Here is a 13167-nt window from a genome sequence, read left to right as displayed (position 1 = left end):
GGGGTGGGGGTGGTGGCCGTGGGGAAGGTTCACTTGGCTTTCCTCCCCAGCCCACGGCCCCACTCTGGTTTTGGAATCAGTAATCATAGTTTCTCCTCTGCCTGTCCTTCGGAGGGGTGACTCACCAGCTCCTCCCCTTGTCCCCCTTCCCGCCCTCGGAGGTGTCATCTCGCCCCAGACAGAGCTATCCACCTCCTCTCTGTACCCACTCCTGGGGCTCCTGTTGCCATAGCAACGGCCGAACTAATTGCAACCCTCTCCTGCTGGAGTTCAGCCTGCAGCACCAGCCCCCCACCTCCACCCTGGGCAGGAGGGAGGGAGGCCCTGGGAGTCGGGCTGGGGTCCTGCTGCTGCACTGACTGCCCGGAGCTTTAACATCTCCAGCTTTGAGTCACTCCCGGCCCCTGCACTTAACCCTCGCCGGCTCTACCTTTTGCCCCAGGGTGAAATGTTGGTCTCCAGGCGGTGGAAGAGGGGGAGAAGCAGGGGCCAGAGGCTGGGCGTCTGTGATGGGGAAGCAGCTTCGGCCTTGATGGGTTTGGAGAGAAGACAGAGGGCTTTTCTTAGGACCTCCCCAAATAGTTTCTAGTCCAGAGGACTCCAAGAGACCAAAATTTCTGCCCGAGACCCTCCCGTCTGGCTGTCGTACATGGCCCCCTGCACCTGCGAGTGTCCTGCGCCTCTCCCGTGCTTCACCCCTCCCACACGCCTTCCCCCTCTCTCTTCGTCTCTCCTTTCCCGCTTATCCTCCTCTGTTCTTCCTCGGCTCCTTCCCCCCACCGCTCTGCCGCTCCCCGGCTCTGGCTCTCTCCCTCCCTGGCCGCCCCCCCCATGGCCGCCGCTGCCCGCGGGCCGGAGTTGAGGAGTGTGTGTTCTGTTTCTCCCCTGTGCCCGCCCTCCCCCCCCCTCCCGCCGACCAGGAGAGGGCGGAGCTGGCCGCGGGACGGAGGCACCTGGAGGCCCGCCAGGCGCTCTACGCCGAGCTCCAGACGCAGCTCGATAACTGCCCCGAGTCAGTGCGGGAACAGTTACAGGAGCAGCTGAGAAGGGTCAGTTTCACCAGCCCCCCTTCCCTGGCCCCCGAGGGCCACCCACCCAGAAGAGAGGAGAGCGGTGGGACGGGACCACCTGGGCCCTGCAGTACCTGCCGGACACCAGGGTCGGTGCTGTGGCTTGGAGGGGACCGGGAAGGATGGGGGGAGCGCTTTTCTCCTTTCTGCTACTCCAGGCACTGATGCTCCGCGCAGGGGGCAAACCCAAGCAGAGGAAAGGGGGTTGGGCGGGGGCAGGTCCCTTCCCCGATTTCCCTGGGGCCAGCCCTCAGAACTCCCCCGCCCCCCCCTCTGTGGCCTGGCCTTCCAGGCCCAGAGTGGTATCCCGAGCACCGCCCGACCCCCTCTGTCACTGTCGTTCAAGGAGGCCGAGGCCCTGGAGACGGAGACAAAGCTGTTTGAGGACTTGGAGTTCCAGCAGCTGGAGCGGGAGAGCCGCGTGGAGGAGGAGCGGGAGCTGGCCGGCCAGGGGCTGCTCCGGAGCCAGGCCGAGCTGCTTCGCAGCATCACCAAGAGGAAGGTGTGCGCCGCCCCATCCCCTGCTCAGAGCCAGCGGGGAGGTTGGAGGCCAATGAGTTGGATCCCAGCTGATGACCCCCTAAAAGCTAACTTTACCTTTCTGAGCCTCAGTCTCCCTCTCTGCAAACCAAGAGCAGGTTGTCAAGAGAATGAAGCAGGATGGTGTGTGTGAGGACAGCATGGGCCCTGAGGGTAGTCTGAGGGCGCTGGGCGGACGGCAGGGGCTGTTACTGAGTGTGGGCTCCCAGTGGAGAGTGGACAGGGCTCCCGTTCGGAGCCGGCCCTGGTGGGCAGAGAAATGAAAGGTGGAGATGGGGGAGGAGGAGGCTGGGGGGAGGCTTGCTGCTCGTGTAGATCTGTCTGTCTGGTGGACGTGCTGGGAAACGTACAAGGTGCTGAGGTCTGGATATCGAGCCAACCGGTGGTCCTAGAAAGGGCATCCCCTAGGCTCCAGCTGTGGCTCAGCCTTAGCTGAGCCAGAAAACAAGGGGATTGTGTATGGTATCCTCACCAGTTCTGGAGCTCCAGATGCGGTGATCCTCTGCTCCTGACCTCAGCCAGCCCAGGACAGGGTGTGTGTGTGTATGTGAGGGTGGGGAGTACATTTGGGAGGAGGCTTGTGTTAAGTCGGGGAGGAGAAGGGGGAGGATGGTCCAGCAGCTCACGTGCCTGCGACGGCTGGAGTGAGTGGGTGGGAGGTGAGGGCAGTGAGATCAGGGGAGGGGTGTTGAAAAGTGGTGGCTGGGGTCTCGAGGGCTAGCCTGAGTCTGGTGGTATGTGGGGAGCTGCTGGCCCTCCCCCTGCGTCTGGATCCCTTGCCCCTCTCCCTGAGTTTCTCTGCCTTACAAATGCATCCGCTTCCAGATGCGAGACAGATGGAAGGAAGGAAGCAAGCTAGCATTGCCCAAGCACGTGGGTGTGTGCCAGGAGGCTTTCTTGGGTTATCTTATGCCAACCTTATGATGCTCTCACAGGCCAGTGCTCTTATCCTCATTTTATAGACAAGGAAACGAGGGCTCAGAGAAGCTACGTATCTGCCCCACACCTCTCGGCTTACAAGCTTCAGAGTCAGCATTGGACCCCAGGCCCGCCTGGCCCCAAAGTATCTGTTCCTTATGCTGTACTGCCCTGGGGCCAGGGGCTGGCACTTCTCCAGCCTCTTCCTCTTCCCTTTGGAGAGGATGCAGCCGGGAGCCCTAGATCAGCTCATCCCATCCCTTTGAGGTCCTGGTGGGTGTAAGCTCCAGGGAGTTTGGGAGGGGTCAGTAGGATTGGACTCCTGTTCTCTCCTCCCCATGCCCACCCTGGCTCCCAGGAACCCAGCTGAGCCACTGGGACCCTGGGGGGTCACATTCTTTCCCTTGCTTTCTCCTGAGCCTGCTCAGCCTCCCCTCCTCCCTCAGCTCCCAGTGTCCCACCTGTGCCAGGCTGCATCTGCCCTGGTGTCTGGTGTTCCCGTCTCCACTGTGATCCAGAGTGGTTCAGAGTCCTGGTTTTGGAGTCCCAACAGATTTGGTTCTAATCCCAGCTCTAGCACTCATCAGCTCCTAAATATGTCAGTGTTCTTCTTTTTTTTTTTTTTTTAGATTTTATTCATTTATTTATTTATTTGAGAAAGAGTGTGGGCACATGCGCACTCAAGTGAGGGGAGGGGCAAAGGGAGAGGGAGAAGTAGACTCCCCGCTGAGCAGGGAACCTCACATGGGGCTTGGTCCCAGGACCCTGAGATCATGACCTGAGCCGAAGGCAGATGCTTAACCAACTGAGCCACCCAGGTGCCCCTATGTCAGTGTTCTTATCTGTAAAATGGGCATAAAGGTACCTGCCTCAAAAGAGGATTAAATGAGGTAACAAATGCAAAGCATTTAGCAGAGTTCTTGAGTACTAACAGGTTCTCAATAAACAGCAGATTTTGCTGTGGGGATTATCCCTTGGGCTGACCCCAGATCTAGGACAGCTCCCTTCTTCCCTCCCTCCTTGCTCACGTCTTACTCTTAAAGGTGGTGGTTTAAGGCCACTTCTTTCAGGAAGCCCTCCTAGGATTAACCCAGCCCATTTTTCCCCCCATCCCCCATCCTTCTCTCTCACGTTATTCTCTTTTCATTTCCTTTTAGCACATGGTTGTTGAGCCAAGCACTGTGCTAAGTTCTACTGGGGATATGGAGGCAGAATCTAAGACACTGACCCTGCCCTTGGATCGGACAGCCTGGGCGGGGTGGTGATGGAGACACATGTTCATAAGTACCCGTAGTATGAGGCAGAGGGCGCTACAGAGTCATCTGAGCACAGAGAGAGGAGCAGAGAAATCGAGTGGTGATTGAGGAAGGTGTTGGGAGAGAAGGTAGCGCTCCGTCAGGTCTTGGAGGATAAGTGAGCCCTCGGTGGTGGAAGGTCGGGGCGCTCTCCCGGGCTAAGGGGGCGGTGTTAGAAAGGCCTGAGAGCATGCAGCTTCGCAGCTTGCTGTATCCCGCGGCCAGGATTGCGGGGACGCGGTGGGGGCCCCGTTCCAGGAGCCCTCAAATGCCGGCTTCGGAGTCCCTGCTCTGGCCTGTGAGTAACGGGGAGTCACTCAAAGATTTTGAGGAGAGGAGTCATCTAATCTTACTGGTGAATTTTTAAAAAATTACTCAAGTAATATGTATATATTTTTAGAAGGGTTCGAAAATTCAGATAAGCAAACAAAAACAAACGTCCAAGGCCATTTTAAGAAGGTATCTGTGGCAGTGTGGAGCCCACCAGACAGTCGAGAGAGTGGGAGCGGGAGGCTGGTGAGGCGGTCCCCGCCGGGAAGGCAGCAGACTTGGGGGGGTGGCGGTGGGGGCAGGGCAGGTGGGGAATTCTTCACTGCACCCCGGGTTCTGGACTCGCTGACGGCAGGGCACAGGAGTTGCTGGTTGAGGGAGGGCTGAGGGGAGGAACTGACCGTAGTTGCCTGTTTTCCCCGGGGTGAGTGGAAGCCAAGCAGAAGGGCTGGTTGATGACCTCCGCCCAAGCCACGGGTCTTCCCGTGGGCTCAGCCCTGTTGTCTCCCAGGCCTGACTGACTGGCCCCCCTCTCCTCCAGGAGCGCCTGGCAATCCTGGACAGCCAGGCGGGGCAGATCCGGGCCCAGGCAGTGCAAGAGTCGGAGCGCCTGGCAAGGGACAAGAACGCTTCCCTGCAGCTGCTGCAGAAGGTAGCCCAGGCGGGGTGGGCTGGGGCGCGATGGTGGGAGACGTGTGTGGAGGCCAGGCGGGACCCGCTTCCCTTGGTCCTCCCCCGTGCCGTCACCCCCACCCCGCGCTGACTCGGCCCCTTGGGGCTTGTAGGAGAAGGAGAGACTGACTGTGCTGGAGGGGAGATACCACTCACTCACAGGAGGCCGGTCCTTCCCGAAGACCACATCCACCCTCAAAGAGGTAACGAACGTGCTGGGCTTGGCCCTAGCTTCAGGCCCAGCGGGTCTCTCGGGAGGCTCTGGAGCCACATGGGGCACCTTCGCCCCTGAGGTTGCGTATGGGAACATTTTCCCGAACTGGAGAGGTCTGAGTAGGAATGGCCCTGACGTCTGGGATTTGACCCTCTGTGGCCACCAGCTGCTGCTTTTCAGATACCTTTCTGGCTCGGAGGAGCTTACTGATGCTGCCATTTTGGGTGATTAAATACATCTGGGGGATTCAGGAGGCATGAGTGGGGAGGACAGGCAGCTCGGAGGTTTGGTAAGGGCTAGGGCTGGGTAGATTCCCCTTGAGGGGGAGCACAAGAATCTAGGGGTCCTGACCTTGGAGCTCCTTGGGCTTCAGTCTAGAGCTACGCTCTTGGCTGAGAAGTGGGCTCTGACGTCCCTTAAGCCGTTCTTTCCCGAGTCTTTGCATGCCTGGGGTGTAAGTTCCAACCAGGATGTGCCCCAGTTCCCAAGCTCTTTACCTGCCTCACTGCACAAGCAACTGAGGCCTGGGGCGGGGTGGCTGGGCTGCGTGAGGGGAGAGGCCCCTCACCATGTACCCTCTCTGTAGGCTGAACTGCTCATCTCCGAGTCCTCAGAGATGGGGCTGGGATCTGCAACTCTGGTCCCTTTCCCAGGGTCTTCTGAGCCTGGGGCCTCCTCTGTCCCCCTAACCCCACCTGCTTCCACTCAGCTCAGCCCCAAAGCACAAGAGGTAATCACAGCTAACTGCCTGCCCTGCTGTGCCCACTGCCTGCCTGCTTGCTGAGCTCCTGCCTACAGCTTCCCCCACGGGCCCAGCTGAAGGGCGCGTGGCCATTACCCTTTGGCCAGAGTTTGTGAGAGTGTGAGTGTGTGTGCCACCCTGCTGTTCCGGAGAGGGCCTGCGCAGCCCGTGCAAAACCAGAGCACCGATTTGCATATTAATTTGCACATGTTCTGCATGCCATTCATCAGTTCTCACAACCCACTGGATCCTCCAGCTCATTTTCCTTTTCCCTGAGCCCTGGAGGACAGTTGCCCTCTGGAGCTAGGCCAGGCTGGGGCTCCCTCTGGATAGGGCAGGCTTAGGCTCTTGTGCACTCAGCAGCATTTTGGATGCCTGCCCTGCCTGGGACACCTAGATAAGCTCCGGGGTCTAAGGATATGCTCAGGGACTATGCCAGGCCCTGTCCTCCCACCCCACAAGCTAATGTGCTAGTATCTCTCTCCAAGTACTAACCCATGGGCACTGGGCCCATTTTTCTACTTGGGCTTTGAGCTGTTTCCTGCTAAGGTCTCTCTCTCAGAGCCCGTCTAGCTCACTCCCTAGTGGTGTCTCCATCCCACCCCTTCCAGCTCCTGCCCCAGCAGATGGGGTGCGAGGAGATGCTCGGGAATGGTGGCTGGTACTCCATGGACGCATGTGTGTGTGCCCCACTGGGGATGCCCAAGGTGTCGGAGACAGAAGGGTTGTCTGGGAGCCGGGTCCTGATCCTCAGTGGACTCTTGGAAGGCCTTCCCTCGGCTTCTCCTGTCCCCAGCCCAGAGCAAACCCAGGGGTGGGCCTTCAGGGTCTGCCTGGATGGCAAGGCAGCTTCAAAAGGTAGAGGTCAAGAAGAGCCTTCAGACTGTTCTGCCTGCCCTTTTCTGGTCCTCCCTTCCCCCCACCCTGCCCACAACAGCTGTCTCCGGCCATGGTGGGCAGCTGAGCTCCCCACCCCTGCTCTGGATCTTGTATTGAATGGAGTGGTGGCCCTAAGGCATGGAGTTTGGGTGTTGGGTACCTGGTTGTACCCTGTTAACCTCTTCTCTGCACATCCCTCCCCCTCCCACCGGGCACCCTAGGAGTATGTGAGCCTGGCAGAGGTTCTCCAGCTGTGCTTCCGCTTGGACCCCCATGCTTCTGCCACCTCCCCCAGCGTGCTCGCCCAGGCCCTGCCTGACAGTGAGGTACCAGCCACGGAGGGAGCCCACCTGGGCCTCCTCGTGGGTGCCCAGATGGTGCCTCAGGCCTGGGTGGGGCTTGGGGGACGACAGGGTCTGTCTCCAGCGGTGAGGGAGAAGAGCAGCGGGCATAAGGGGGGTGGGGACTGGTTTCTTCTCTTCCCGGGGGCCTCGGGCGCTGCAGCTCCTGACGGCTCAGCGAGGGGCAGGCCTTCTGCTGTGGCGCCAGGGCGTCCTACTGAGAGGACTCGCCTTCCCGGGCTGTGCAAGGCTCTGCTGCTCTTCGCTTCCTAGGATTACCCTTCCCTTGCCCACGGGCAGGGCCATCTCTTGGGTCGCAGCTCCATTAACCTCTTGTATTCCCTCCCGCATCCTGGCCTTCCCCCAAGTACGTGACGCTTGAGCAGCTAAAGGCGATGTGGGGCGCCTCGCCCGTGCCCACAAACCCTGCGCCAGGCCTGCCTTTCTGGGCCTCTGCCTCCCGGCACCTGGTTCCCACCACCTGCCTTCCTCCCGTGCTGCCCTCTTCCTCCTCCTCCGCTTCTCTCACGCCTTCACCCAAGGTTGGTGGTCTGTGTGTTCCTGCCACCCCCAGCCTACGGCTGGTGTGGCTGTGCGTGCGTGTGCGTGCGTGCGTGCGTGTGCGTGCGCGTGCGTGTGTGCGCGCGCCGCCCCGGCTTCCCAGCTTCGGAGCTTCAGGCCAGCCCCGGAGTGCGTAGTGCCTGTGGGCGCCGGCCACCGCCGGCATCGGAGCTGGTGGAGCGCGAGTCTCCGGTCTGGGAGTTGTGTCCTGACTGTTCCTCTTTGCCCTCGGCGTGTTCGCAGCAACTGTTCTCTTACTGTTTTTCTCCTTCTCTCTATGCTGTCCTTTCTCCCTTCCTCCCTTCCCTTCCCCCTCACCTTCCTGCTTCCCCCCTGATCGAGGCCTTCCTTTACTCTTCCTCCAACCTGCCCCTTCCCGCTCCCTCCCCGCCCCGCTCCTCCCCGCCTGCTCTCCACGCCCGCTCCCCACGCCCCACGCCCCACTCCAGATGGAGGAGCTGCTTCTCCCTGCCGTAGACTTAGAGCAGTGGTACCAGGAGCTGATGGCCGGGCTGGGGACCGGCCCCGCGGCGGCCTCCCCGCGCTCCTCTCCCCCGCCTCTGCCCGCCAAAGCTTCCCGGCAGCTGCAGGTAACCCCTCTCCCCCTGCCCGCCCCTCCCCGAGCCCTGCTCCTCTCTGCTCTGGATACCTCCTGCTGGTCCAGCAGTCACATAGCGCCACCTTAGATGGGGGGGCGGGCGTGGCAGTCAGTCGAGTCAGGGCAGAAAGGGGCCTCTGGGCCCTGAGGTCTCCTCATGGGCAGCGTCCTGGCCCTTTGGGCAGCTGGAGGGCCAGCCTCTGATCCACCGATGGCTTAGAGGATTGCCGGTCCAGCGGAAGGGCCTTCCCGAGGCGGGGACCAGGGTGGGGTGGGTCTGGTGCCTCATGCTAGGGCAGACCACGGCTCCGCTCTGTCCCCCGCAGCGCTCAGGCCCGGAGTCTCTCCCCCGGTCACCGGGGTGGGGGAGTGGGGGGGATGATGCCCTCTTGGGCCTCTTGCAGTTGGAACTAGTGTGGCTGGCATTTTGCTCTCCGGGTCTCCCCAGGGGTGACACTTGGGGGCAGTACTGGTGGGACAGACTTTGAAGTAACAGCCATGAGGACGTGCCCAGGCCTCCTCAGCGTTTCCGTGCAGGGTACAGGCGACCTGAGCCTGTAGCCAGCTGCTGACCGTGGCATGGGGAAAGGGGTCAGGGCGTGCTCCACTGACCTGCGGCTGTGCCCAGGACCCCAGCGCCCAAGATTCCCTCCTGGGGTGCAGGCACCGCACTTCTACGTTTGTGGTCTCAGCTCTAATTCCATGTTCCATTTGGGAGGAGTTCGATTCTTCTAGCACGTAAGGTAGCTCTATTTGTATGTGTTTCGATTCATGTGATCATCAGCAGTTCACTCTCTGATCTTACAGAGCAGACACTGGGGCCCAGAGAAGATAAGTCACTTCCCCAAGGCCCCATGACTAGGAAGTAGCAGAACCTGTGCGAGGCGTCAGGGTTCTTGACTCCAGACCCCGTCTTCAGCAAACGTGAGGGCTGCGAGGGAGCTTGGCCGTTCCTTCGTCTAGCTCTGCTCCCTCCTTTTGCAGATCTAGGGCTCAGAGCCGGGAGGTACATGGCCCAAGGTCACACAGCCTGTTAGTGGCTGGGGCTGGACCAGAAGGAACCCTGGCCTCCCATTGGTCTCCCGCACAGCTCTGCCCAACCGATGTGAATGCCACCTCACATGGGTCGATTTTCTGAGACCTTTTCTGAGATCTCAGATCTGAGATCTGAGACCAGGGATTGGTCCAGAGAGGAGCTGCCTGGAAAAGGCTTGGCGGCTACCAGTAACACCGGTCCGTTGGGCTGGCCCAAGAAGCTCAATGCTGTTGCTGGCCTGGTGCCGGGGCGGGACCTGGATCACAGTCAGCCTAGGTGACGTGGGGCTGCTGGCTGGTGGGGGAGCTGGAGCTCACCAGTCAGGATCTCTTCCCTCCAGGTTTACCGCTCCAAGATGGATGGTGAGGCCACCAGCCCCCTGCCCCGGACCCGCAGTGGCCCCCTCCCCTCTTCCTCTGGCTCTTCTTCCTCTTCCTCCCAGCTCAGCGTGGCTACCCTGGGCCGGAGCCCCTCCCCGAAGGTCTGACGACCGTGGGCGGGCTGGGTGTGTGGCATGGCTGGGGTAGGGACGTGGAAGCTGTGCTGCTGGGGAGGGGTCAGAGCTGCCCAGGACAGCCTTGGGAGGGGGGTGTCTTCCGAGCCCCAGGTCCCAGTGCTCCATTCCCCCCCGCAGAGTGCTCTACTCGCCCAGAACGGGACAGGCAGCCTCCCTCGCAACCTGGCGGCCACGCTGCAGGACATCGAGACCAAGCGCCAGCTGGCCCTGCAGCAGAAGGGTGAGTGGCTGTGGGCCTGCCCCCCCACCCCCCACTCTCCCCGGGGGACCCCAGATATATGGATATATACCCCCCCCCCGCCCCGTGCCACACCTTTCGCAGGGTGTCTTTGCTTTAATGGAGTTCTAGGCAAGCACAGAAAGCGTTTAGATTCAATATCTGAAGAAGAGCTTCCTGGATATCTATCAAGAGACTAAGGGTTGGGGGCCGTGTGATCCTTCCCAGAGAGCTCAGCAAAGAAGGGAGATGCTTGTTGGTCTGAGCCGGGACGGACATTGCCCTGTCTGGAGGCAGGGGGTGCACCTGATGGCCTCCAGAGGTGGTTCCCTAAGATACCGGCTCTGGGGACCCAGGAGTCCTTGTTGCCTGTGTGCATTTTGGTCGTTCTGAAAGCCCACGTCTGTGCGTCTCCCTCGTCTCATCCCCTCTGTGTCTCTCTACCCTACCCTCTGCCCGGGGCCCCCACACCAGGCGAGTCGCTTCCTGCCGAGCCCCCCCCAGCCGACAACCCAGCAGGTAGAACGTTGGTCACTGGGGGCATTGCTTTGGTCAGCCAGCCCCGCCTGGGCATCTGCATGATGATCCTGCGCAGGTCCTCGCTGCCGCGCCCCCCCCACCGGCTGAGCTGGGATGGGGTGTCCCCTGGCCTTGCCCCTCGAGCTGGGCTCGCTGTGCCTCAGCTGTGCTCTGCCTTGTCTCCCCTTCCTCCCTGCTGGTGTTGCTCCTGCTTATGCATCACTGCTGGGGTTGCATGGACACCCTGCTCACGGACCCCCTCCCCAGCAGGCGGGGGGCCGGGGGTGCATGAGCCCTGCCCTGCTCTTCAGGCCATGGTTGTGAGCTGGAGGCACCGCCGGGGCAGGGGCAGTGCCCTGTGGGGCTCAGGATGCAGAAGGAGCACTGAAGCCGGACGATGTGGCCGTGGCCGGTCGTGCAGGCGACCGAGTGCTGGCAGGGCAGCCGGACCTGGGGCTGGGGGGGGGGGGCTTTAGGGAAGCTGGGGGGGCCGAGGGGTGGGCCCTGTGCTGATCTCTCCCTGCTCCCCTCTTCCCTCTGTGATGCTGCCAGTGTCCCCCAGAGGGCCCGCCGTGACTCTGCCCCCGTCCGTCCCGCAGGGCAGCAGGTGATCGAGGAGCAGCGGCGGCGCCTGGCCGAGTTGAAGCAGAAGGCTGCCGCCGAGGCGCAGTGTCAGTGGGATGCCCTGCACGGGGCGGCCCCCTTCCCGCCGGGCCCCTCCGGCTTCCCCCCGCTCATGCACCACTCCATCCTGCACCACCTGCCGGCCGGCCGGGAGCGCGGGGAGGACGGCGAACACGCCTACGACACGCTGAGCCTGGAGAGCTCGGACAGCATGGAGACCAGCATCTCCATGGGCGGCAACTCGGCCTGCTCGCCCGACAACATGTCCAGGTACCCGCCCCGGGGGGCTGGCCCTGCCTCTGCCAGCCGCCTCCCGGCCCCCTGATGCCCCCCGCTCTCCCCCTCCCCCAGCGCCAGCGGCCTGGACGTGGGCAAGATCGAGGAGATGGAGAAGATGCTGAAAGAAGCACACGCGGAGAAGAGCCGGCTCATGGAGTCCAGGGTGAGGCAGGCCGGCGCCGGCCGCCCCCAGCCCCTCCGCCCCCAGGCTCCTCCAGACCTTCCCTCAAGGAAGAAAGGGTTTTAATTGCGTTCTTCAAGTGGAGGAGGCCTGGCCACGTGGCAGGTGTCGCAGCTCTTAGGACAAGAGGCGGCAGCACAGTAAGCGCTGTCCACCGTGAATCTCCCCAGCGGCGCCTTCCAGCCTTTGTGCGTTTGCCTCTGTGGGTGTTTTGGCCGCCACGGGGACTCTGATTCTGGTCTCCCCACCCCCGGCGGCAGGTCCTTCCTCTTGGGGATGGCGAGGAAACGCGGGAATGGGGGCTCAAGGGGTAGGACTAGAAGAGCAGGCAGGTGTCCAGGCCAGAGCAGGGGTGTTGGCGGAGGGGATACGGGGGCGCTGGGGGCTGAGGAGCCCGTGCCTGGGGAGGGGGTGGGGGGTCTGTCTCCACCCTCCGGGCGCTCTGCGTCTCTGGAGGTGAGAGTGGGGTTTGGGGGGTGGGAGGCAGCCGCTAGGCCAGCCAGAAAAGAAGGCCTCTCAGTCGTACTCCCGTCGAAGGAGGGCGTATTCACAAGCAGCTCTTGGCAAACAGAGAAAGGAGACTCTGCTCAATTTTGAGCTGGGAAGAAATGGCAAACAGGAGCTCACGGTGTGAAGGTCGTTACTGTTGATGAGGACATAAAATGTCACTGACGTGCTTTGTGTTTGATGATTTGGTTTAAGGACTTTTAGACTCAAGAATGGCTTCTGTAAGTTCATTTTTCCCCCCATAAAATTTGAAGTTAGATTACACATGTTTGTTATTTGGCTTCAAAGGGCCTTAGTGATGATTAGGGAAGGAGTACTGAAAATAATTCAGTATCGGGAAAAGTCACTTAGGTGATGTGTGTGGTAGGAATTCAGATAAGTGTAAGAGCCCCGCTTATTCGGTGCTTCTGTCCTGCCGGCATCCGTGAGGGGCGGTTTATGTACACGACCTCGTGTAAGTTTCCCTATAATCCCTGAAGGGGGGCGCCCTCGGCCCCATTTTACAGATGAGACGGCGGAGGCCCAGGGGGTTTGAATGATTTTGTCAGGCTCACAGAGCTCATCCGGCAGAGCCCGGATCCAAGCACTTGAAAGTGTTTAACCCGACCGGCAAGGTGCTTGTAGAGGGTGGGTTCTGGGGGTGATGCTCCCTGGTGCCAGGCTGCCCTCTGAGGTGGGTGCCTCCCACAGCTCGGCCCCAGCCTGAGGAGGGGCGCGGGGGAAGGGGCGGCAGAGGGCAGCCGTGGGCGCCGACCGCTGGCTTTGGGGGCAGGAGCGGGAGATGGAGCTCCGGCGGCAGGCCCTGGAGGAGGAGCGGAGGCGGCGCGAGCAGGTAGAGCGGAGGCTGCAGAGCGAGAGCGCCAGGAGGCAGCAGCTGGTGGAGAAGGAGGTCAAGATGCGGGAGAAACAGTTTTCCCAGGTGAGTGGGCGCCCGGGGGTGCTGGGCGGTCGGCTTGAGGGTGGGGCTGGGGAGGAGCGGGGGCAGCCGGCTAGCCCTGCGGGGCTGTAAAGCTTCTGCTCCAGAAAAGACTGCTGTTGGCTCAGTACAAGCAGAATTCTGTTTAGGCCTCGTTCAGCCCCCAGGAACAGAGACCTGAGTGCGCGGGCACGCGTGTGTTTGTGTGTGGGGGGGTGAGTGGGGTGTGTGTGGGGTGTGTGTGTGTGTGGTGTGTGTGTGGGGGGGTGTG

General features: G+C 61.5%; 1 protein-coding gene across 1 annotated transcript; it reads left to right on the top strand.

The window, feature by feature from the left end:
- Window positions 1-539: 539 nt before the first annotated feature.
- LOC102733493 (pleckstrin homology-like domain family B member 1) lies at window positions 540-13059 on the top strand. Its single transcript, XM_081810428.1, has 11 exons — window positions 540-1049; window positions 1417-1572; window positions 4635-4745; window positions 4879-4968; window positions 7952-8092; window positions 9477-9617; window positions 9771-9873; window positions 10345-10389; window positions 10989-11283; window positions 11365-11455; window positions 12753-13059. Exons 5-11 carry the CDS (start codon window positions 7952-7954, stop codon window positions 12987-12989), a joined length of 1053 nt encoding a protein of 350 aa, XP_081666554.1. The 5' UTR covers window positions 540-1049; window positions 1417-1572; window positions 4635-4745; window positions 4879-4968; the 3' UTR covers window positions 12990-13059.
- Window positions 13060-13167: the final 108 nt, after the last annotated feature.

This window comes from Leptonychotes weddellii, unplaced genomic scaffold (assembly GCF_054177405.1).
Source record: "Leptonychotes weddellii isolate Sample4059 unplaced genomic scaffold, ASM5417740v2 HiC_scaffold_2552, whole genome shotgun sequence".
NCBI lineage: Eukaryota > Metazoa > Chordata > Mammalia > Carnivora > Phocidae > Leptonychotes > Leptonychotes weddellii.
Note: the sequence above shows the minus strand (reverse complement) of the source record. Positions and strands in the feature narration are given on the sequence as shown.